The sequence below is a fragment of the Passer domesticus genome, unplaced genomic scaffold (assembly GCF_036417665.1).
Source record: "Passer domesticus isolate bPasDom1 unplaced genomic scaffold, bPasDom1.hap1 HAP1_SCAFFOLD_87, whole genome shotgun sequence".
NCBI classification, from domain to species: Eukaryota; Metazoa; Chordata; class Aves; order Passeriformes; family Passeridae; genus Passer; species Passer domesticus.
Window position 1 is genome coordinate 132,045 of NW_026990184.1, and position 25,136 is coordinate 157,180.

At 44.2% G+C, this 25,136-nt stretch overlaps 1 protein-coding gene across 2 annotated transcripts in view; it reads right to left on the reverse strand.

Annotated features, from left to right (window-relative positions):
- Nucleotides 1–22,326, reverse strand: part of EVA1C (eva-1 homolog C) — a 32,545-nt gene extending 10,219 nt beyond the window's left edge. Inside the window, exons 1-4 of one of the 2 annotated variants that reach the window (XM_064407212.1) lie at nt 21,900–22,320; nt 9,175–9,371; nt 5,703–5,826; nt 2,568–2,720 (exon numbers count right to left, since the gene is read on the reverse strand). In XM_064407212.1, the coding sequence (XP_064263282.1) occupies nt 2,568–2,720; nt 5,703–5,826; nt 9,175–9,371; nt 21,900–22,026 (601 nt within the window). In that variant the 5' untranslated portion in view covers nt 22,027–22,320. Of the gene's footprint in view, nt 1–2,567; nt 2,721–5,702; nt 5,827–9,174; nt 9,372–21,899 lie in introns of both variants that reach the window. The other variant, XM_064407213.1, reaches the window with a different exon arrangement.
- Nucleotides 22,327–25,136: the final 2,810 nt, after the last annotated feature.

Consider the following 25,136-nt stretch of genomic DNA (forward strand, 5'->3'; position numbering starts at 1 on the left):
GTAATTCTCACAGGAACAGACAGCTATGGTTTCCTCCTTTGGTGCTGGGCACAATGGATTCCTCTAGGCAGAACCATCTGCTACAGAACCACACCCAGAATTTTCTTGTGAAGTTGTTGACAGTCTTAGTAAAACAGGAAAGTTGCTTGCTGGAAAGTCTGTACAGGCTTAACGGTGCCAGGCATTTGGACAGCTGCAGAAGCTGGCTTTTACCATCAAAGTGGCTCAGAAAACCAGTTGCTTGAGTAGATACTCATGCTCAATGTGGAAGGTGAGGCTCATGATCCTACAAGTGCTCAAGGCCACACAGATACCTCCCACAACAGAGATGGATTTATATAGTTTATTTCCTATATGGAGAAGAGCCTTTATGCCAAATAAATGTTATGTTTTCCTGGGATCCCTTTGAAGTAAACTCTGAAAATCTGTCAGCTGATTTGACAGGTAGTTCACAGAAAGGTGATGTTGAGAACCCATCTGTCCCAGCCCAAAGCTGCTGTCTGTCACTGCTATCACACATACCAGCAGGGAGCCAAGATCTCGAGGAGCATCCAATTCAATACCCAGAACACCTGCCAGGACCCAATCATGTATTGAGATGTGCAGAACTTCTGAGCTCACCAGAGACTTTCTGGGCCTGTCATTAGGACCTATGGGTAACTTCTCTTCTGCATAGTGCTAAAAAAATTGCCTCATGGTTTCTCTGGAAAAGAACTGGAGTGGCTTGAGCGCTGCCCTTAGGCTGAGTTGCACCAGTGTGAGCAGAAACAAAAATGCATGTGTGTTGTATCCAATTCAGCTTTTGGTGCAAACATAAATGGGTACATGGGTTCTGATTCAGGAGGGAAGAGCTGTCTCAAGTCATTACATTCAAATTACCACTGTTTTCTCTGAAAGATACGCAATCATTGCAGAAATCTAATCATGCACCCACTTACATCTGTAGGTGCTTAAATAACCACATAAATAAGATTCAGGCTCAAGACAGATAGATCTGGAGCCAGTTTGGTCTGGCGCCTAAGTACCAAATCTTCTATGATAACTGAATGTGAACTCCCACGCCCCCCAGGGGCTCTTGGAAATTCCAATGCCTGTAGAAAGTCACTGACACCATGCAGGAAGAGGCCAAGCACTTCCATTAAGTAGTAGGAAATCTATACAAGGATCTACCTTCTGCAGATCTACCTTGTGTTTGTCTCGGATTTTATGCTCTCTCCTATTACTACTGTCTTAGGCTGCTTTAAATAACACAAAACCAGTGCTAGCCAGGGTCTTGCTTCTCAGGTGCTTCTTTCTACACAAGGGCCACAGCAGAGCTTGTTGCTGTTGCAGATTCTTTCTCTTTATCCTGGGAAACTTTATCCATTAGGAAAGGTTGGCAGAATTCTGATCTGTGAACTGTGAGTGCTGACATTAGAGGCAAGGGAGTGATTTTGAGAGGTCAGTGAAGTGCAAGACATGAGTGTGGTGGCAGCTTCTCTTGATCAGCCAAGACATCTCTGCCCTGCCTTGTGTCACCTGTTTATGCCACTGTCAGATGGGGTATGGGGCCTGTCAGAGACCTGCTAAAATGTTTTCTCCACAGAACAGACAGGCACAGCTAAGTCTGTGTGAAGGCCCAAGAGAGTCGCTGTGAAACACAGACCTGGCAATCTTAGATTGTTCGCTAAGAACAGATTGCAATTTTCAGCCAATAAATTTTTAATAGTATCGATGTAACTAAATAGAAACATTGGCTTGCAGACAAAGGGCTCTTAAGATTAATTACTGATCTCTTCTTGATGTTCAGAGATGCTTCTCATAGGTGACGTGTAAAGCATGTTTCTTAGGAGCAATGGTAAGCCTTTGCACAGGGCTGGCATCAGTCATGCAAGCCCTTCCCTGTGTGGTACCAAGGGGTTTGAACAGCACACTCAGCTCATGCTGGCCTTCTCATGGCATGAAAAGTTACCTTCATGCCCTTGGTGTCACCGCTGAACCTATTATTCAGTTTAGCACTAGGTACATAGGACATTCCTGACTTGGTGCCAGAGAGAAGTCCCAGGCATATTTAACTTCCTAATGTGCCACCACAGCTTGGGGTCTGGTCATACAACAGCATCTAAAGCAATGGCCCTGCCCCATGGACCCTCTCTGTACAGTCTGCAGCTAAGGCAGGGAATATCTGGCAGAAACAGGTATCAGAGAAGGAGAAGAAGCAGTAAGACACAGTGTCGTGACTCTTGGGTCACCTGGTCATTGTCAGAAGCTGGAGAAAGAAGAGAGACAAACAGCTGATATTTATTGTATGTCACCTAAATTCAAGGCAAGGGAACTAGTTTTTGATGCTAATCATACTAAGAACTGATTAACTATATGGAAGTTCATTACTTTGCTGCATTTCTTACTCTCTGTTTGTCCCTCATATTGGGCAATTTGTTTGAGTTTCAGAAATAATCTCTCTCACTTTGCCATCATGGATGCTTTCAAAACACCATTGCTCTTGCACCTGAAGTTTCTCCCCACCTGTGTTCTGTCTTCCCTGTGCTCCTGCCTGGAGAAGGTCCCTCAGTGGTGCCCAAACATACCAAAGGGGGGTGTGTGCTCCGCCTTTGTTGAGCAGACGCTCTCCTCGTGTGCCCATCTGCCATAGGTGGCCGAGTAGATGATAAGGAACTTGGATTCCTGACAGTGGAGCTTCAGTTCCTGGTTTTCACATGCTGATTTGGTTTTGTATTCAGCTAAAGTAGAAGCAAACAGCAATATGAGAGCGTGAGGCAATTTAAATTGCTGGACTGTTAATAGCAAATAGTAGCAGGACAGAAACCAGCTTTCCTGCAAATGCTGTTGCAAGTGACACGTGGCACCTGTACAGCTAGACACAAAGTCAAGAGCAGAGTGCTTCTTCCACATGAATTGTGCCCAAGTGACTATCTAGAGCCTGTGGCTCCATCTTGAACAGAATAGAAATCCCTAATTTTGCCAATCTCTTTTCCTAGTGAAACAGGCCTCCCTGCTTTCCTGGCTTTTGTTCCACTCCTGCTCAGCAAGAGAAGCTTCATCCTTCCTTTTTGTCTCTCCTGGGGACACTTGCATTCTACACGTGCCTCAAGCTGCCTCTGCACCCTCATCAGTCACAGGCAGGGCTGGCACAGCTCAGTGACAGTGCTGGGCGAGGCACAGACAATGGGAGGACAAAAGGCCAGGACAGGGTCCCCATCCCGAGCCAGTCAATGATCTCAGCTCTCAGCTGTCTTTGCACTGTTTCTCCAAAATCACTGGGTGTCCCTGGGTGGCACTATCCAGCAAGGGCTGATTTGAAAGTCTGGCTGGCAAAGTGATGTGAATTAGAATCCTGAAAAAAATCCCCTCCTCCCTTGCTCAGCTGGCACAGGCACCCTGGCAGCACCCTCAGCAGAGGTGGGGAAGGCACTGAGCTCCTCTTCATGGTTTATCCCTTCTAGGGTGTCCCTTTAAATCTGCCACTGGCCAACAAGGCTCTTCCTGGCCTAAGCAGCCACTCTGTTGGTGGCACTCTACCTTCTTAAGTCTTTCTGGTTAAGCTGTGGTGCCAAACATTTTTACAGCAGATTAGGTCAGGGAGAAGAGTTTATTCTCCTCCAATTTTTTTGTCTTCAAAAATGTGAAAACAGGAAAAGGAGATTCCTGAGCTGAGCAGAAGAAAAGGGAAACCTTATTGTTAGCGAGTGGTGTCCCTGTGAGTGGAGGGTGGATGCTGGTTCTTCGGGAACTGGAGAGAAAAACCTCCTATCTACTCATGAATTAAAGCAGTATTGTTTCTTCCAGAAGAGAACAGATAAAACAATGGGTTAATGTTCTTGCTAACAGTCCAGTTTTTACCACTCAAGCTCATCAACAGCCATGAGCTTAAGTATAAAAATGAGTGATTTTGAAAACATTTTTTGAAAACATTTTTTGAAAACATTTTTTGAAACATTTTGAGAAATACTTGACCTATTGTAGGTTGTGACTTCTGCAGAAGCACCTGCCATGCTGTGCACACATAAACAGGCCAAAAACCTGGGGTTTGTGCCCAAGGACTGACAGCCTGCAGCTGGACTTTGAGTTTGACTGGCTAAGCTGGAGAGGCTGTGGAAGTATGTGTAACCCCAAGTGGTATCAGGCAAGGAGAAGAGCCCAACATAAACCTCTGCAAGGATATGGCAACAATAATTCTAAATAGGGATTTAGGCAACTGCTTAAGTGCTCACTTGAAGGCAAGGAGACTGCAAAATATACCTGAAGTTATCCTGAAGGGATTTCCTGAGTAAGGATGTTTTCCACTGCCAAGACTAACAATATTGGTATCTTACCTACAAATATAAATTTCCTGTCACTAAAAATCCTGTCATTTGCCCTGGAATTGGACTGTCCCTCAATTCTGAAGGCAGTAGCTGCTGTTGAATACACTTTTCACCAGCTTTTTAAAAATTCAGATCACAGAAAATACTATATACTCTAAGAAGCTCATCTCCCATGGGAAAAAATATTAAGCATCTTCTGAAAGTAATAAACAGGATCCGAATTCACTTTTGTTTAGCAAAAAGAGATTTCTAATGACACAGACACTGCTATGATATTCAAATCCATCTACTATTAACAATGGACTATTAATCTACTATTGATAATTGCAATATACAAAAGTAATTAAACTATTGATATAATAAAACAGATAATGAAAATTTTAAATTTCAGGCATTTTTCCCCCTAATGATTGGCCCACTGTTTCTCCCCAGGAGTTCTTGAGTCCGTGCTTTGCCAAAGGTAACATCTGCCTACTCCACTCCATTTCTCTGCTCTGACTTCCACTTTCCATTGTGAGCTGGCCCTTCAGTTTGCTTGCCACCTACTCCTGTTATACCACTGATATCTATCTTAGTACTCTGATCAAAGAAAACCCCTTTAGTGCTTTCTCTAAGGTTGATATTTCTGTGTTGGCTGGTGAACCTCCCCATAAATCATCATTCAGGTGTTTTCTTTGGGACCCATTTCAGCCACACTGGGAATTCACTGCCAAAAGAGCTGAGCCCCCAGGCTACTGGAGCTTGTTCTCACATACCATAGCAACAATGAGAACGATTAAAAACCACCAATAAAGGAAATCTCATGAGGATTATCTTAATCATTCTTCCCCTTTCTCATGTTTACAAAGTGGATTCTCTTTAAGGCAGGATTTGTCCCTTCACATATCAGCATCAAGTACCTGCACAGAGCACAGGTGATTCTACAATAAAAGCCAAGTCACCACATGTGTCTTCTGGCCATTATTCCATAAACAGAAGGAATTTTTGAATCTTTGAAAGCATTGGGCCCAGCTCCTTAAGTATTTTTTTGCATATTCTTTCCTAGGGATACCTTCTTCATTTGAATCCTTAGCCCAAGCATCTGGTTTTGCTGTTCAGCTCTTTCTAATATGACATTATCTAATAAGAAATTATAATTTCCATAACATTTTTCCTTTCTAGTCTGATGTCTGACATCTGCCCCTGCCAAACTACACTGGTCATTAAACTGGCAGCAAGCACCCTGAAGCTGCAAACACAATGGAGAGCTAAGGTAAAGTGGAAAAGAACAATTTGTTATCAATCCAAGAGCCCCAAAACCTCACATGGATTTATGCAAAGCCTTGTGCAGTGGCATTTTAACCAAAACAAGCAAGAAAACACACAGAAAAACACATTTGCCTGATAAAGATTACTTACTAGGTTTGCATTTAAAGGAGACAAGGAGGAATTTAGTGGTCCCTGGACACAGATCAGGCCCAAAAACCCGACTATTGACAAGGAGTTGGCAGGATCTCAGGTTTTGGCATTCATCCAGTACTTTCTAGAACAATGGGCAAAAAGGATAGTCTTGACAACAAGGTATGAAGCTATACAGCAATGAAAACACTTAGTTGTACTTTGTTCTACACAGGAGAGAAATCACAAATTTTGGCTATAAACATGCAAGAAACATCTGTATCATTGGATCTAGGCCATAGCTCTAGTGGACTTGGAGTCATGGCCAACTTTATGGGAACACATTCATCACAGGCGCGCTCACAGCAAATTAGGATGTTACCAACTTGTTGTTTGTCACTTTTCCCTCTGTCCCTGGGGAGGCTGGCCAAGTTGCCCTGAGTGCCACCACAGCCTGGATGGTGCAGAGCAGAGAGCACATGGAAACACATGAAGCCCAAAGCTGTCTCACTGAGATACTTGAGGCACTTGTACACTCCTGAGCACATTTATGGGATTGCAATGTCCAGGGAAGGCATGGCAACAAAAAAGGTGTCTTCTTAACCACTTCTTGATCTGCTTACATGTACCTGAACATGCTCTGTAAATAATCTTCACTTGAAAGAGTTCTGACTAATGATAAGTACAACTCAAGCTTTAAGCCACGTGTAGGACCTCTTGCTTAAGGGTCACTTCCTTCTCGCTTGCAGTTACACACATTATCAGGTATTTACTTGATTTGCCACGAGCAAATTTCAGAATTGGTTTGATTGGATAGCACACATGTGCAAGTCTATCCTCTGCCTCCTTGTCTTGTTTTGTAGGGTGGTTTTTATGCTGTTCTAAAGACATATCTACTCCAAATTTTTTGGTCCAGTGATATATCCTGGTTCTTACAGTGCAGCTTCCCTGGGAGTGGCAGCAGAGGAAGACCACAAACAGGTCAGCAGTGTTATACACAAAGTGTTATGTGGACTCTCTCCCAGTCTGGCAAAAGGACTGAGTGCTTGTACTGCTCACACTGGTGCTCACACTCCAGCTGTGCTCTTGGAACTGCACCTGCAGAAAATATGAAGACATTGCCAGGGCCAGCCTGTCCAGTTTTTAACACTGTCAAGAGCCAAACACCTAAAAACACCAGTTTAAATGCAGCAGTGGATTTAGGAAATTCTTATTCACCTCCAAAACTCAGTTAAGAGAGGTCTTTTCTGACACTGTTTTTGGATAGTTTGTGTGGTTGTACACAGGATTAATGATGTTTAAAATTACAGCAGGCTGTGACAAAGGAGGGTGTTATCTCCAGGTCACCCCACTCTTAACAGGAGTAACTGTAATAAACCATTCTGACAGTTGTAGGTAGTTGCTCAAAACCTATGGGAACTTTTGCTTTTTTTTTCTCATCAGAAGAGGTCTCAGTCATACCAAGAGACCAAATAACGAATTTACCACTGTGGTGGCACAAGCTGCATTCCTTTTTCCAGGCTGAGAGAGTTGGCAGTGTCTGGATCTCTGTTGTCATCACTGGAAATCTTCCCTCCCAAACAGCAATGACACACATTGGCAGCACATTGCAGTGATCCTACAGCTCTCATTGGCAGAGGAAGAGGACATGCATCCAACACCTTTTCAGCATTAAATGCATTCTAAAGAGTTTAAAAGTGAAGCTAAGCACTGAATTAATTTTATCAGTCAATTTTCCTTTCACAGAGTTGCAAGTCAAAAAAATAACTCCTCCTTAATTGGGATAGTTCTGGAAGGGACCAGTGAAATAGAGTTATATTTAGTAAATAAAGATAGCTGTCCCCTGCTGAGTCACCTTCTGTTTGCACCTGAGCTGAATCATCTCCTGTGCATCTGGTATTTTCTCCTGCCTAATGTGAACAGCAGTCGCATTTTCTGTCATGATGCTGTGCAGAAGCACACAGCCCCAAAAGCAAACAATGATACCCAAAATAGCACCGGGCAGTTACTGTCTCAAGCCAGATCCAGCTTTGCAGTGATCCCTCAGACAAGAGGTCTCTGTAATATGTGCCTGTGATGCTTCCTCCCAGCTACAGAGCATCATCTCAGCTGCCTGTGCAGGCGGCAGATCCACTTCCAAAGGGAATGGAAGGAGGGATGAGGTCACTGGTGCGCTTTTCTAAGAAATCAGTTTACAGGATGTGTTCCTTCTCCTTAACAGAACTGGAACTCCCTGAGATGCAGAGCATTTGTATCTAACACAAATTCATGGCCTTGCTAAAATGCTTTCATGTCTTTGATCAGCCACAGTGCCCAAATGATGATGGTAGTTTATATAACAGTTACCCCATGCTGTGTTTATTATATTTGAGGGGGAAAAGTGCCCATGGAGACCTCACAAAGGCACTCACAAGCCCAAAATAATAATTGGTGCCACTTTACTGCAGCCAGTAATATAATATTAAGGATGCATCTGGCCTGCTGTTTTTGGTGGAGAGATGTACTTTCACATGGCCCATAGGTCATGTCTGGAATGTCCTCAAAAATATCAGTACATCATGGGTGAGCCACACTTATAAAATTGCCCTAATACTGTTTCTGGAGAGAGGATATTACTGCCAAACCACTTCATAATACCCTTCAATTCAGTAGTGGTGGGAACAGACATTCCTTGATGTCAAGAAGGAACGTGTGGCCTACAGACAGAAATAGAAATGTTGCAAACTCCATCAAAACTTCTGTAAAGCATTTACAAGTTTAACAAACAGAACATGTTCAGATTCCACTGACTACTCATTTTTGGAAGGATTTACTGAATTTGGAACAACACTGGCTATTTTTCACTGAGATGAAACAAGTCTTTGACAGCAGTGTAAGTCAGACCTTGTTACAAAAGTCTCTACAGCAGAAATTAAAAACTGATTAAGTATTTTAAGCTATACTGAAGTAGGCCCAACAAACAAACCTTAGGATGTTGCTGATACAAATCAGGTAGTCACAGAAATGCAGGTATCTGCAGAAATTCTTGGGATTTGCTGTTTAGCTGTTGCTGTGCCTTTTCAGCGAGGGAAGACAGACATACAACAAGCCAAATGCCAACCAGCATGTCACCTTATTCGCTGGATTTGTAACCCTGCTCTGTCCAGTGCTTGTATCCTCCCCTGGGGTCAAGGAGGGCCTCTGTGATAGATTAAGATTGGTCAACTCAGCCATGACCATCCCTTGAATGGAAAGGAGTGGACTATTTTAGTGAACTTTAAGAATGGGGTTTCCAAAGCAAGGTTTATCATAATGGAAGGCAATCTTCAAAGCTCTCACAATCTTACAGTAATATCCTGCTGTCCAGACTAACCCTTCCAGCTGTGACACTTTTGGTGGCAAACTGCCATAGGTGCAGTGTCGTCTTGTTCAAGGTTGAGAACACTTGCACAGAAATGGCAGGGAAACCATAAAAAACATTCTGTACCTTAAGAACCTTTACAACATGTGGTACCTGCAAAGAGGTGGGTGCCACGCAGTTCCTGGGTTCTGTCATCCTGGTTTCAGGCTCCCAGGCACTGCACATGTGGGGGTCCTGCCCATAGAACGCTGACTGAACACTGATGGTGGAGTGCCGAGGGCAGTGCAGGCTCAGGTGCTGCCCGTCGCAGGCATAGGCAGTGTGATTCTGCAGGAGCTTCGTTAGGTAACCTAGAAAATACTCAGCTCTGTTACAACTAGCACAGGAAATGACAAGCTCGTTAGATAATAAGAATACCACAATCAGTCTCCGGAAAGGGCATTGTAGTCAAGGTTATACGTCTGGCCTCCAGCCACCCAGTTCTCTGAATGGGTCACCCCTTATGTGCTCGTAGCGCTCTGGGCTGGAGAACACAAGGTCTCGTGGCAGGGAGTGAGAGCCCTCCCAGCACTCCAGCAGCAGCAGGATGTGTTGTACAGACAATCCACGGGCTCAGGCCCTTGCCAGTTGTGGCTGCTCACGATCCCAGGGCGTGCCTGCAGCAGTCAGAAGGGTATTACTGGGTTTTCTGGGCCAGGTTCCTGCATTCCAGCTGCCTAAGGTATTCCTTATACATCTTGTTAAAAGGATGTGCTGCACTTTAGGGTTGGTGGGCAGTTGTGTTCCACACACTCGTTAAGTATAATGGAAGAAAAAAAAAACCCTCACATTTTCTTGTGGGAACATTTTCTTGTTGTGGGCGAATCAGGGGCTTTTTTGTATCATTAAAACAAAAATCAGTTTTCTCAAAGAAAATACTGAAAAAAAGTTCACTCTAATTTGCTCTTAAAGTAAAATGTGCCATTTAATTTTCACACTTCTGCTCTTCATAAACTTTCCTCAAAGACAAGTTATTTAAAAAACAGTTGTAAATAAAAATTTTAGTACTTCAAGCAAAAAATAGGAAAATGATGTAATCATAGAATAGCTTGGGTTGGAAAGTTCCTTAAAGATCTCCTAATTCCAACCCCCCTGCTACCTTCCACTAGAACAGATTGCTCAGAGCTCCATCCAGTCTGGCCTTGAACACTTCCAGGGATGGGTCAAACATGTCAGTTCTCTGGCATCTTTTCCAGCTCCAGCTGTGCATCTGGGTAATGAAAATCAGCTTCCCTGTCAGTTACTAAGTATGGAGGAAGGAGAAGCCTGTTGCATTGTTATCTTTACTGTTCCCTGTCCAGAGCCCAGGGGAGGACAGGAGCAGGCAGATGCACCTTCCAGCACAGCAGAGCTGTAGTTGAATTCCCACCTCACTGACCTCGGTCTGAGCACTGGCACTGGAACTGGGACAGCACAATTTCATGCCCTGCATTTGCACTCTGGATCTCAAAGAGACCAGTCCGGCAGCAATCCCCACCGCTTCTCATGGGTTAAAAAGCATAATCAAGCCCACAACCAAACCCATCCCCTACATTTTCTGTGTAATTGAGATCACAAATAACTGAAGTTCCTTGCCAGAGCCCCTCCTCTGTCAGCCTGCTCCTGAGAGATGCCAAATGCTGCCAGGAAAATGGGCCGAATGCCCAACTGCACCCAAGTGACTTCACTATGGCCAGTGCTGCAGAGGGGCCTCCTGTGGCATTTGCTGAACACCTTTGGCATCACCGTCGGGGCATAAAGGGCTACGGGGTCAGGGTATTCAGCCCTACGTGAGCTGCGGGCACTCACCCTCACAGATATGACCGAATATTTTTAATCATTTCAATTCTTCAGGTTTTAAGTTACTTGGGGCCAAGAGTGCTGTATACAAAACAGTCCAGTATTCCCTAAAGAATATCAGCTATGCTGTGATTTGGATGAGTTCCCTGGCATCTTAACTGCTACTTTGATCCTGTAAATTCCTAATCCAGCATCTAAGCACCTTTCTCCAACAATTGCAACTATTCAATCCTTTAAGAAAATGTCTTTATAAAAAACTTGCTCTGATTCTGTAGGAGCAATATGGTTAACACTTGTTAAAATGACATTAGATGGACTGGTGAAAATAAGATATCTTGCTCTCCAGCCTCCCAAGCAGCCTAAACATGACTCTGCTGTTACTAAAATGCTTGTGTATTTGCACACAATAAGGGATAAAAATAGTAATGGAAATTGCTGAAACCTAATGTTCTCTGATAAAAGGAGTGGTCATAGTATCTAAATTGCTCATCTCACAAGGCAGACACATAAACCTGCATTTTTCATTACTGCAGACACAGACATGCATGGAACAGTCAGTCCTTTGCAGCTCACAGCCCATGCTGAGGGAGGACTCCCACTCCAAAAGTCACGATTTCTTCTTATCCTTCCCTGAAAAACTCCAGGTTCTTTCCTGTCCTCAGCTGGCCCTCTCCTCATCGGGGGGCACTGCCTCCCTGCACTCATCAGTTTCCTCAGCAGCTCCTGCTTGTCCTCCTTGTAGTGTGGCTTGTAGTTGCTCTGGTAGAAGCTTCACCTTCTTGAGACCATGCACACCCCTATATTGTTACTGACTTCTGCTCAGGAACTGATTTTCCAGGAGGGAGCAAATTCAGCCAAACAACAGTGTAAAATTGGGGGAAAATCAGGTGTGATCTCTATCAGTAAAAACAGCCGTAGTGATCAGGAGTGAGGGCATTGTGAGGGTTGAACTCTTCCTGGGGCAGCTTCCTGTCCTCTCCATTTGTATTTACTTTATCAGTATCAGTTAGCTGTGAATTTGGGGAAAACCTTCTTTTACTATCTAAATATGGGAGCTGGAGGCTGTTCCTGGACTACAGCAGACCTCCAAGTCCTGGTCCCCTGCATGTCAGAGAAGTCTTCACTAGCTCCTAGATGGTCAAGGAGATTCCCTTTCCCTGAAGAGCAGGGCAGAGGGAGGGCTGGAGCACAAGCAGCATGGATAGAGTGAGGTCATGGCTCTGTTCACTTGGGCTGGGCAGTCAGAAGATTTGTGAGTTTTGGGGTTTCTTACCCTGAGCAAAGAGAATCGTCACCAGACCCTATAAAAACCTTAGATTATTTAATGTTTTAAAACTAATACTGGGGGTTTTTTTCTTTGTTTTCTGGGTTAGGTAATGGAGGGGGAGATGGTGTTCAGCTGCACCAGTTACTTTTGCAAGTGTCATTCTGCAATGAGGAGGACTATAAAGTTCCTCTTTATTCAGAAACAATAAACGTCACTCTTTAAAATATGAAACTATACAAAAAAAGTTAACTACCATGAGAATTGTCTAAATTAGAAAACCTTGGCAATACTGCAGTGTCCCAATAACATCTCTACACTTCTGTGTGAAAGCCCCACTAGGCACTTTCCCATTTATCCAGGACACACATTCATAAGCAATGTATGGAGTGGTCTGCATCTGGAATCATGTATGAGATGTTAGAGACTGGCTCAGAAGTTAAGCCTAAAACACACAGGCACAAAAAGATCCCATTATTTGGAGGCCAGAAGGTATCATCCCATCCAACTGTCTGTTATAACCCAGACTACTCATTCATTATAATCTTTTACTGAGATTCAAAACACCAGTACAGAATCCAAGCGTAATCCTTTCTTCCAGAATTAGCCAAATTAGTCACAGCATCCACTGTGTTGACAAAGAACTTCAACTAAAAAAACATAGCACCAGAGAACCACACAAAACACTGAGGCTGAGCAGCTGAACAAAGCCTTACTGATCACTTTTTACTGAAAAGGAGAACTGATAAATTATTTTAAAAATGACTGACAAAAAAAACCAAACTGGCATAGGAGAATAAATATATACTTCTTTGTATGAAAAAGAATTCTTAGGGGGTTATAGCTTCTCATACTTAACCACTTGCTCCTGGCACAATCACTTTGAATAGTAATGATAAGGGCAGCAGTGGACCTGAAGGTATGGAAATCCAAATTTGATTTTTTTTTTCCCGCTTAAAAACACTGAAAATCTGGGAACTTAGAAAGTCCTGTGTATGTTTGAACTCCCCGGATGCAAGGATCAAGGAGAAGAGCATTTCAGGCTGTCAGCCCAATGCCCAGCACACACTAAAAGCAACCTCAGCATTGGCTCAGGTAATGTCTTTTGGGTAAGAGAGCAGCTTTGCAATGCAGTATTTTTAGAGGCTGAGTAGTCCACAAGCTGTGAAGGTTCTCAGAACTGGGCCTTCATACACAGTTTTAGTAACATCAGTTCCTGTGTATCATTCAATTTAGTTTAATTAGCACAGAAATGTGCTAGCTTATTTTAAAGACATACCCATCTATTTTAGATCAAAATAGATAGAAATAGCACACGTATTGTTGTGGGAGTCCCAGAAGGCTAATCCATCCGGTAAATCTCCATCAGCTCACACAGTTCTGTGAAGAATTGTGCCAACACTCATTAAAAATACACAAGCCAGCTTGGTGAATTTGAAGGAAGCTATTTCACACAGTGATAGCAGAATAGTTAATAAACTCTAGTACAAACACCATTAGAAGCACAACTCTGATATTGATTGGTGTTTGGGATCCAGCTGCAGTACTTCTCCAGCAGTATTTTCTCTGTTGGTTTGTGAAGGAAGCACTGAGGAGAAATTAACTCCTGAGTTTCAGCCCCAATCCCATCTGCCATACGCCCTGCTGCTCTCGAGGCAGCTGTGCCACAGATCATGCTGTGCCAGGGTTCTCTGTCCACAGGGACAAGGATCTCTTGGCATTCCCTGTCACCTGTCTGCAAACTGTCTGCAATGTTTCTAAAATTCATGACACTATGTTTCTTGCTTCATCATTTTATTCTTTTTTATCTAAGAGCCTTGTCAACATTCTGTTTGACTCACTCTAGCCACACTTCACATCACCATCTTTAATCAGTAAGACACTTAGATCAGTAATCACTTAGACAGAAACATTGTTTATTCTTCTTGCTGTTCAGAAATTAGCACAATTAGCTTTACTCACCACCACATGCACATAAAAATCTGTAATTCCTTAATATATGCCTTCTTGCATGTCACCAAACTGATTTAATTTCCCTCCATGCCTTATTTTTTTCAGTGTGTCTTTTTCCACTGTTCCTCTCAACCCTTGCTTTCTTTGCTAGTGACTACCATCCTACCAACTTCAAACTTGCACTTGTACTGCAGAGATAGCATGAAAAGTTGGTTTTCTGTGCAAGGAAAATGTTTTTCATATAATCACTCTATTTTTTGTATTATCTAAATTTTTTTAAGTAAGGACAGATGTTTACTTGGAAAAACTAGGCATAATCTAGTTTCACTAATAAGATAGGGACCACAAAACCCCATTCAATTTCCATATGCATACTTTGGTTTCAGAGCACTCAAAGTTGTTACTTTTCTTAGAATCAGTCCTTGAGACTTTTCAGATGCCCATTTCTAAAGGAGATGAAGCTTATGAGATCCTGACCTCTGTCCATCTGCCATTCCTTAACACCTTTTAAGTTTAATGTCCAGTTTTAACCCTGAGGGGTACAGGGCTCAAAGAAATAAAGTTCCTACAAAGTTTCATGGAAATTGAAGCCTGAGCTGCCACTTTCAATTCAGTCTCAATGACTAATGCTGCAAGTGAGCTGGCAGCTGGAGAGACAGGATGGTTATCCTGGAGAGCCTTCAGCCTGATGCCAATGGAGCAATTTGTTTCCACTGGCCTTACTTACAGATGAAGGATTAAGTCTGCAAGAAGAAAATGCTTAAGTTAGTGGTGAGGATGCTTTTGGGGTAGTATGGCAATCAAAGCAGTGGTCAAGATAGCAGTCACATTTTCCATGAACTGTTCTATCCACATGTATGCTTTCCTAAGAAGGTTATCTTCATTTTTTTCCCCCTCATGGATCATAACATGAATCATAACCATCTGACTGAATCTAATTCCCTCTGTGTATTAAATCTGAGGGTCAAATTGAGCAAGAGCTTGATTCTACTTAAGCCAGAGAAAAGGCCAGGTAGCCATGGGATAATTCAGCACAAAACCTCATTCGCACTCCAGTTTAAACAGGGTTTATTCAGAGAGCAGCAGCACACACAAGAATCCAAGCTGTGAGCCCTTGCTAGAAAAACAAAGGCAAGCCATGATGAATAAAGAACAGACCTGTAACTTTTTGGTCCCAGTTTCTCCAGGAACCACACAACCTCTCTCTCTCCATGCCACTCAGCTCAGACTTGCAGTTAAGTAAGTTACATTTTTGCAGAGTGGAAAAGCCCATGAATCCTGCACTTACACACCACATGCCTGTTCTGTTTCTCACATCCTCCACAGGTGTTCTCTGTCCTTCATATCTACACTTTCCCATTCCCTTGTGTTGTCTCCTAGGAATGATGCCTAGGAGTTTATTGTATCCCAATGACTTTCTGAGGAAATTGGAGAGATCCCTATGCACTTTTGTTTTCTCACTTGCTTTCTGTTTTTATTTCCTTCTTGTGTCAGGAAGAGGTAAACTCTTCTTGATCCCCAAAATTTTGGGTCTGTAGTAAACTTCACCTTGTAGTCAGTTATATTTCTCTCAGCTATTCCATGAAGCCAGAAGGGCAAACACTTGTCCTGGGACCTAATGTAGAACTACTCAGTAGAAAAGGAAGATTTTCTCCATCCCATCTAAAGAAGCTGACAAGAGGCATGGGTTAGGGGAGACTTAAAAGCGCTTTTCTGACCTTGCCAAAAATCCTCCTTTTAACTGGAGACACAGTAGCCTCTTCTAGTGTCATTAACAAGAAGTAACAAGAGAAAGGCTCTGTGGGCAGCAACTGTTTCTGGAGACAGAATGAGAGACTCTTTATGCCCAAAGACAAAAAACTTTGAATATTCCCAAAGACTGCAAGTAGGAGAACCTCAGAGGCTTCAGGAAAACATTTGTCTGCAAACTCAGATTTATGATCATGAACCTTCATGGTCCCCAAGAGAGCCAGGGGGCTGTTCATTGCCACCTCAGAAAACAAAACACAGGTTTTGTTTTGCAAACAGAACTTTGACTCAAGCTCTGCATTTCTTTGTATCCCCACTTATATGTGACATTCAGAAAAAAAATCAGAAAATCTAGAAAGATCAGAAAAAATCAGAAATCTGGCAGCTCACAGATTTGCAGTGCTATGATGGTTTATAGTACAGTAAGTCCAAGCTAGAAAAGCAAAAATATACTCTGCACTTCACTCTCAGTGCTTGATGACTTTCTTTACACCAACATTTCTTCGTCCTCTACTCAGTTCTAGCCCAAAGAAATGAAAAATTAAAAATCTGCAAAACTATTCTGAAAGAGTAATTGCCTTCCCATCCAAGATTTCTTCCAATGAAGAAAAATGAACAGATATTTGCGGGTTTGGGACCCTCATCCAAAGCCCATCCAAAGTGAAATCCCTGGGAATCCTCCAGTGACAATAGGCTTTTAATTAGGTTTTATATAGTGAGTGATGTTTTAAAATTAATTCTAAAATTAAGAGCCAAACCTCACTGGTATTTAATTTGTTGCCAGAAGCCACACAATAGAGCTTTGAAGCAAAACTCTTAAAATGCCTAGAAATTCAGATTAAATGACTCACCAATGCTGAACAAATAAGGCGTAACCACGCCTCCTTCTGCTCTTCAGCTCCCTTAAAACACTATTTTCTCTGTGTTGGGTAATATATCAAAATATTTCTATTTTAATTGTAGATTATGGCTGGCAGATGACAGAATTCTGCTAAGTGTTGACTGGTCAGACAGTGCCTTCTCTGTCTGGGGACACTTCCAACAAAAGCTGAGTATTTCTCTGGAACAAGTCTGTAGTCCTTTTCTCTAATAAAGGTGAGACTGGAAGCTCTGCCTTACTGGGAAGGATAGCAGCAGCAGATGGAACAGGAAGGCACAGGGGAGCTAATCCCTGCTATTTATTTTGAATAAAAATAGCATATGGTGTGTCAGGTGCCAGCAATCTGCCCAGGGAGAACAGAGAGAGTTCTGCCCCAAACTTCCTGCCCCAAAATTGTGAGAATCTCATAGACTCAAACGTGTTGGTCTCTGAGCAGTGGAGCTCAGGAGCTCAAGTTTTGTGTCTCATGTCTGAATTCCCCAACATCTGTAGGGGCAAGGCATCACAGTATCCCTCAATTCATTTTGGAAGAGCTTTGGGGGCAGTGGCCCTTCTTGGGGATGAAGACTTACCTTACTGTAAAAGCCTCCTAAAATGTGTAAGAACTTGACAGGACCAAAGCTTTTACTTTCTCTAATGAGGATAACTAAATCTCATCGGTGGATTTAACAAAAAATATTAGCACATCTTAAATGGGGTTTCATAAGTTATACTTCCTAAAATATTAGCACATCTTAAATGGGGTTTCATAAGTTATACTTCCTCAGAAAAGCAAAAAGAACTGCAGGAAAAAGCCTGAAACAAAAACTTGGGTCTCAGCACCATGATCTAAACTAAAATCTCTGTTCTGACACACACCTCTTTATTCCACAGAACAAATCCCAGACCAAAGCCCACTTCACTCAGAGAAACTTTAAACCAGACTTTGAGGTTTAACTCACACGTTACTGAAATGAAACACATTTCTAAAATGAAATGCTTTTCTTTAAATAAAGCAATGAACACTTGACTTTTACAAGGCAGTATTGAGAAGATGCATCATTGCATTGCTCCTTCTAGCACTTCTTTAAACATCCTGGTTGAAGGACATGCTACAATTGCCACAGTGAGTCAACATAACTGACTCAAGAAAATTTGTACAGGATTTTATCTGACCAGCACAAAGCCAACAGAAAAACCTCTGCATCATTGTGGTTGGTAGTGATTGATCCTGCCACATTACTACAAACAAAGCATTTGCTCAAAGCATTTGTTTGCTTTCCTTTTACCTGGGGGAATCTGGGATGGGTGAATGCCACAGAACTTAATGGAAACTTTTAATGCAGAAAGGTCACAGGAGCAGATTATATTTCTTGGGTGAACTGGTTTGCTTTTTCATTAGATCCACTTGTTTCTGTGGTTGGGTCAGGAGACCAAGTCTATGGAGTTAAAGTGAAGCTCAGTTCTGTCCGAACTGTTTTGCAAGAAAAGACAGAAAACATGACACCAGTGGACAGAGATTAAAAGGTTCTACCCCTAAGCAGTGGCTGCTTTCTGTTAACGTCCAGAAAGTCATTCCTCACCCCAGTTATGCAATCACAATTACTTCATTTTTGATCTTCAGTTACAGCCACATTTCTTGAAAGCTGCCCAGAAAACCTGGCTGGGACTCAGGTAAAGAAAGGGAGACTGACTGGTGAGTGAGCCAAGGAGGCGAGGTCAAGTCTGATCTCAGAGCAGTAAGGAGAACAGAAAAAGAAGGAAGGAGCATTAAAAAGGGGTGAATGGATGTTCCTCAGTGTTACCAGAGAGGAGTTAGTTCCCAGATGGATAAGGGGTCAGGTCACTTTGTCAGCAGACAGGGAAAAGGTGGGAGAAGGAGTGGGGACAGGATGGAAAGCTGAGGACTTTCCCCACTGCCAGCATGGAGAGCAAGGGGATGAGAGGAGATGAGGAGCAGTGATCCCTGCCCTTGGGAAGGTACCCACAGAATGCCACCATCCCCAGCCAAGCCAGCTCTCTCTCAGAAGCTGGGCTTTCTATAGCACCAGGACACCTACAGTGTGAATTACTGGAAAGAAGTCTGCTGGGTTTGTCAGCTCCTTGTTTGGCCTATTTTGGGAACCAGTCCTTGAACATAGAGGAGTTGTGAGGAAATGGCTGCCATGAAGCCCTGATGTCCTGAAAAATGGCTCTTCTGATGGTGTCCTGAGAGCCCAGGGTGTTCAGTGACTGGAGAATGAGCAAAATTCACAGCAGCCCCCTGGAATGGGACCTGATCCAAAATGTGAAAGCTACTACTATTTTAGAAAATAAAGAAATATTTTAGTTAAAAAGTGTGTTTTGAAGAACAGGCATGAGGGGAAGAAAATTCTGTAGTTGTAGGATCACTCTCATATTCATGAAGGTCTAAGGAAATAACTGTAGATTAAATCTCTCTTTCTTCCAAACCTTCAGCTTTCAGTTTAAATTTGGGCATGAATACTTGGATTCCACTTTGAAAAATTAATCACACTGAGGACTGCAGACCTCAGAGCACGTCTCCACTTCCAGTAACTAATGGAACTAATAAATATAGATTCATGGAATCATTAAGTTTGGAAAAGACCTGCAAGATTATCGAGTCCAATCTTTAAATTTCTTGTTTGCTGCTTCAAGCTGCTAGAGAAACATAGATTATGCAGATTCTTATTCTGTCAACATAAGAGAAACTATTGTGTCAAAATAAGAGAAACTCTTATTTCTAATAAGAGAAACTATTGAGTTGTTCTCACAGAGTTGAATTATGAACTGCTGCTGGTGTCTTATTTCAGAACATTTTTCTCCCTTAGAAAATACCAATCCACAAAACGTTATTGCACAGTGAAGAAATGTCTCTCTTAAAAAAAAAAACAAACAAACAAATGAAAAAAGCCAGCAAAATAGACAATTTTTTTTTCTCATAGTTAAAAGGTAGACAGATGACAGCAGCTGTAGGTAGTAGAGAGGATACACACCCCAAGTACAAGCCAAGCTTAGTAATAATAACTGCTCCCTGATCCCTCTCCCAGAGCATCAAACAGATCCCAGGAGGGAGCATCTTTGGGTTGTTGCAAGCAAACAGCGAGGTCTGGTGATGAACAAAAGGGATCTGGACAGGGTGAACTGCTGGCACAAATAAGATTTGCATTAAGGGAACAACAGAGATTTCATAGGCAGGTGTTGGAACCTGGCAACAGTACAGGAAGGAACTCTGGAAAGCTGTCAGAATGGTGAGGAGAGGAGGAGAGAGGAAAAGAGTTTGGGCTGTTGGGGGAGAGGCCTCATTGCACTTGGCAGCTCCAAGGCACTCCAAACGGGCCAGGTTTGTGGCCATGTATATTCAGCAGAGTTTAGGAAAATCGAGTTGCTGCTCCTGCCGAGGGAGGGAGCAAATAAGGGAAATCAGCCACTCCACAAACTCATCTTGAAGCTGCTGTTTTGGAGCTGTATTAAACAGCCTGAGGATGGCACTGCAGGGTGCCATCTCACCTCTGCCAACTCCTGGTCCACAGCACCTGCTTTTGAAGCAGCTAAAAACTTCTCCCCATGCTCTGCATGCATTTTTTTTTTTAAGGTTACAGTAACGTTTTGGTATTTTCTGTCATTCTGGATTATATCTCCATGTTAAAATTAGAATGTGAGCAGAATTTGTTCAGGCCTGGGAACTTCCCAGTCTGGTAGGAATTCTGGAATCTTTCATTTTCTACATTTTATTTACTAAAATGACAGCATGTCATGTTTAATACTGATCTCTGGGGTGAGACAGCTGTTTTCTCTGGTCATTCTACCTTATTGGAAAGCTCAGTGCACAATGAATACTGAAGACAGCTGTACTTCTGAAATTAATCTTGGATAACCTTATCTAAATAACATAATTTGAAAAATTTACAGACTTTTGTGAGAGGAACTTTCCTACATAAAGGGATAATTTTTAACTCAGTGGCTAGTTAAAAAGGAAAATTTGAACATTTGTTTTATGTTATTGTGGAGAACCACCATGTGATTCCAAAACTAACATCCCAAACCAGCAGTTAAGCAAAAAAAACCCCACCAAAGAATGAGACAGCAAGCATTTAAAAGCCTTTTACATGTGAAAGGAATTTAAAATGAGAAATATAGCTTATCCAAGAACGTAATTCTGGTTTTCATATTTCATGGCTGCTTGCTTAGAAATTTTCAGGCTTGTGGAGCCAGATGCAACTGAAAAAATTACAAACTGTATTTTTCTGTTGCTGAGGAAGTAGTTTCTACAGAACCACGACCAGCATATTGAACTGCATTACCACAAACTATATCAAAATGCATAACAACACATATTGGCTATTAATTATATCTTAACTTTGTTCCAGTGCACTCGACTGGCTTTTGGGAAGTTCTGCTCTGTTCAATATGATTAAGGTTTGCTTTCTGCCCTAGAGGCAGTTCCTTAAGCTTCCAACTGCCAGGAATATGCTGTGCTCCCTGTGACACATAGAGAGGAGAGAAACAACTCTTCTAAATAACTTTCTAACAGCAGTGGGATGTCCTGGAGCACTAGAAAAGTTACAAGAGTGCAGTTTTCACAAACAAAGAATAGAGATTGCTTCCTCATCTTGATGGAAACAAGGATATTTTCCCAGCTCCTGCAGTCACTCACTTTGCAGTGATGAAGCACCTTCCCAGAGATCTGTGATTCCTGCGCAACAGCTGGCGCCTCTGCTCTCTGGGAAGGGACCCCCCTCATCCACTCCTCTCATGCTACGAGGCTTCCCTCCCAGCAGAGAGAAGTGCAGCACTTGTTCGCTCCCTCAGGGCCCGACTCCAAGTCTCCAGGAGAAAGTGGGAACCTTTCCAGGGACTTCCACGCACTTTTGGTCAGGCCCTGGCCGATCCACGCCCAGCGTTCCCACCGCGCAGCGACTGCTCAGCTCCTCGTGTCCCTTCCCACCTGGCCCCTCTGGAAGCCCTTAACCCTCTCCTCCTTCCCGGCACATCGGGCCCGCGCTCCCGGGGCGCAGGCCCGGGACACGGCCCCGCAGAGGGGTTACGGAACACGGAGCGCTCCGGCCGGAGCCCGCGGCCCCGGCCCTGGATGCGGCCGGTCCCCGCGGGGCATTGCGGGGGGCTGACAGCCCCCGCCAGACCCTGCCCGCGGCGCGTCCGCCTCCGCCCGGCCCCCCGGAGCTCCGCAGCCCCCCGCACCCGGGAGCCCGTCACTCGGTGCCCGCCCCGTACCTGAGAAGTCGGCGAGAGCCGCGACCTCCGCCCCGCACACAAGGACCACGCAGGACAGGAGGCGGAGGAGCCGCCCGGGCTCTACCTGTGCGCGGCGTGGCTGCTGCCCCGCATCCCCGTCCCTCATGGTGCGGGAGAGGGCGGCTCGGGGCGGGGGGCAGCCCCGCCGCCTCACATGGTGCAGCCGGTCCCGGCTGGCGGCGCGGCCCCCCCGGGCCGCCGGGCGCCCTCGGGGCTGCCCTTGCCCCGCGTGGGAGGAGGAGGAGGAGGCGGAGGAGAAGGGGGAGAAGGAGGGCGAGGGCGGAGCAGCCCTGCCAGCGGCCGCGGCGGGAGCGGGTGCAGCCGGCGCGGGCACTCGGGACGCGGGGGCGGCGGGGAAGGGACGGGAAGGGACGCGGGCTCCCGGCGGCGCCGTGCCGGGCACTGCCCTCGGCGCACATCGTGCGGCCGGGCTGACTCAGAGCCGGCTGCACCTCGCCCGCCCTCCCCGGCTCTCCCCACCCCTCTCCGAGCCGTTCGCGCCTCCCTCCTGGTCAAGAGTCTCGATTTCACCGTCTCTCCCCTCACTCCTGCTTGGCAATGGTTGGAGGACTGTCACGGACTTCCACACACATTACACCGCGACTCGTGACCACATTTCCCTGCTTGTGTTTTTCCCGAGACAGGTGCAAGGTGCTCCCCATCACTCCCTGTCCCCCGAAGCCCAACTTCCCCGCTTTCCCTACTCCAGACGCCCTCGGCTTTCGTGCCAGACCCTGCCAAGTCTGCCGCTCCAGCCCCGCTCCTGCCCTTACACCTCGGCTCTCGGGTCTCTGAGGGAACCCTACGCCTGGCAGGCTCTCTGGATGAGGGATTTCAGTGGGCAAACAGCACTGACTCTGCCATGTTGCAGAAGGACCACTTCTGTTTCCTCACACTGACGGTGCTTGACACCACTTTAAGCGCAGCGCCGGGGCTTGACGACTCTGGTTCAGCGTGCCTTGAGTTTGAAGTGTGTAGGCTTGGCTTAAAGATTTCACTGCGAAGTGAGGAAACACCTTGAAGTTACTTTGAGAGACTTCAAGTTGTTCCCTGAAATCTTTTGTGGTACAGAAAAGTGAACCAGTGAGAAGTTCAAACAAATTGTCATTACTACCTGCTGATAGTAGGTAACCACCCAATCTAATTTGGTGCTTCTTTTAAGGTATGAGGGACTCAAGGGAACAAATCAGGACAGCTCCCAGTTCCTGTAAGAGCTGTCCTCAGGAAAGAGAGCTTAGAACCAACACTGGAAATGGGGCACGAAAGCATCTTTTTCCTTGGGGCTGTGGGTAAACATGAATATCCAGCTGTTTACATCCTGCCATGCATGATCACACTGATCTTTCTCCTGAATATAGCCCATGAGTGAGTTGGTGAAAGATGATGAAACCAAATTAATTGTGTTAAATCTGTTCCGCTCCTCCTGTTCCAACTGAAGTTGGAACGCATCCACATTTGAATTTCCAAAGTTTGGCACCTCTTTTCAGAGGTTACACTGAACTTTGACCAACTTGGTCTTCACGTTTGAATCTGAATCCACTTTTGTTCCTCTTCACACACAGAAAAACAACTGGGTAACATATATATTAGCCTATGCTTCCTTAGTCTTAAGGCAGATTAAGAGCAAAACAGGTTTCACATGAACCTGTCCGAGGTCTGAACTCAGATAAATGGGATCAAAGATGCCGAAATAACAGTATAAAATCACTCTGAAACATCTGCAACTGCAAACACAGATGGGGAGAGAGAACAGTAGCTCTGCAGGTGAAGCCCTTGCTTCAGATAAGGACAATGTTTGCCTCTGAACTCAGCCAGTTACCCTCTGCCTTCCTGCTGGGAAACTGGAAGGAGACTTATGGGAGTCTCTCCCTACTCCCCTCCTTTTTCCCCCTTGACCTTGCCTTACCTGATCATTCAATCTGACACTTCGCACTTGCTGACTAAGGTCAGTCCCACCAAAGGCAGAAATGAATGCTGGGGATCAAGCAGCACAGATTTTTACAGAGAAGCATTCAGAGGCCGTACTTGGATCCTCTAGAAATGTGTTCAGTCCATCCCAACCTCCTAGCTGCTATAACCTCGTATCTGCCATAACTTCAGGTGAGTGCAGTCGGACCATCTGTGGCTTCAGGATGCCAAACCTCCACTCCCTATAGAGCCAACGGAGAGATATATTCAGGCCACCTGCTACAGCTCTAACAGGAAGTGTTTCACCTCCTTCTCTCACATCTGCTCATTAATCCCTGGAACAGATGTCAATAATGACCACTCAGCCTCTTGTGATTGACTGAGCAGACGCTAGATCTGTGACAAGTAGACAATCAATGCAGAAAAGTATATCAAGCATCAGAAGTAACTGGGAAGTATCCCATACTTGTGCTTGAAAGGCTTTGAATCAGAAGGTCTGCCAGGGCTGTTGCCTGATGAGCACTTGTGAATCTTCTCTTCCCAGTGAGGTAACATAGCTTTTCCTAGACTGGTGGTGCTGTAAGCAAAAGACCATCCCAAAGAGCAGGAATGAGCCTGGTATGCTTTTGGCACTCTGCAGGTATAAGCCAAAGGCAAAGGCAGTTTCCAAGTGGAATGACTGAACTGGGAGAGGTTCAAAATGTAGGTAACCTCCAGGGAGGTGAAGCAGTGAGGGTTCAATGATGGCACAAGAGGCAGCTGGGTCCTCCTGCTTGCACATATCTGCCTTCAAGAGAAGCCTTCTTATGAAGGAGGAAAACTTAAGGACACTGTGGCTGACAGGATTGAATGTCATTTATATTTTTGTAGATAGATAGATAGATAGATAGATAGATAGATAGATAATGTTTTTTTTTTTTTTTTTCCCTCTGAATGGGGGCTACTTTGCTATTTAAAATGAACCTAAAAGCAAGTAACCTAAAATATAAAAAGTAATCCTCAAAATCTCTGCTTTTCCCTGTGATGGGTAGTGCTTAAAAAGTAAACTTGGAGACAGTAGTCTAAAACACAAAGGCAGGAAGGGAGAAAGCGTTTATCGTGATTTGCAGAATGCAGCTCCTAGAAGCTGGCAATCCTCAGTTGCTGGAAGACAATATAACTAATCCAGACATGTTCAGCATGTAGAATTACAGAATCTCAGCCTTGTCCTTTCCTCACAAGCAACAGGAATTAGATTCCATTTTTTCCCCACATGCAAAGTCCAGAAGTTAGAATCCAGAAGAGATATCACATCTGCTTCAGACAGTT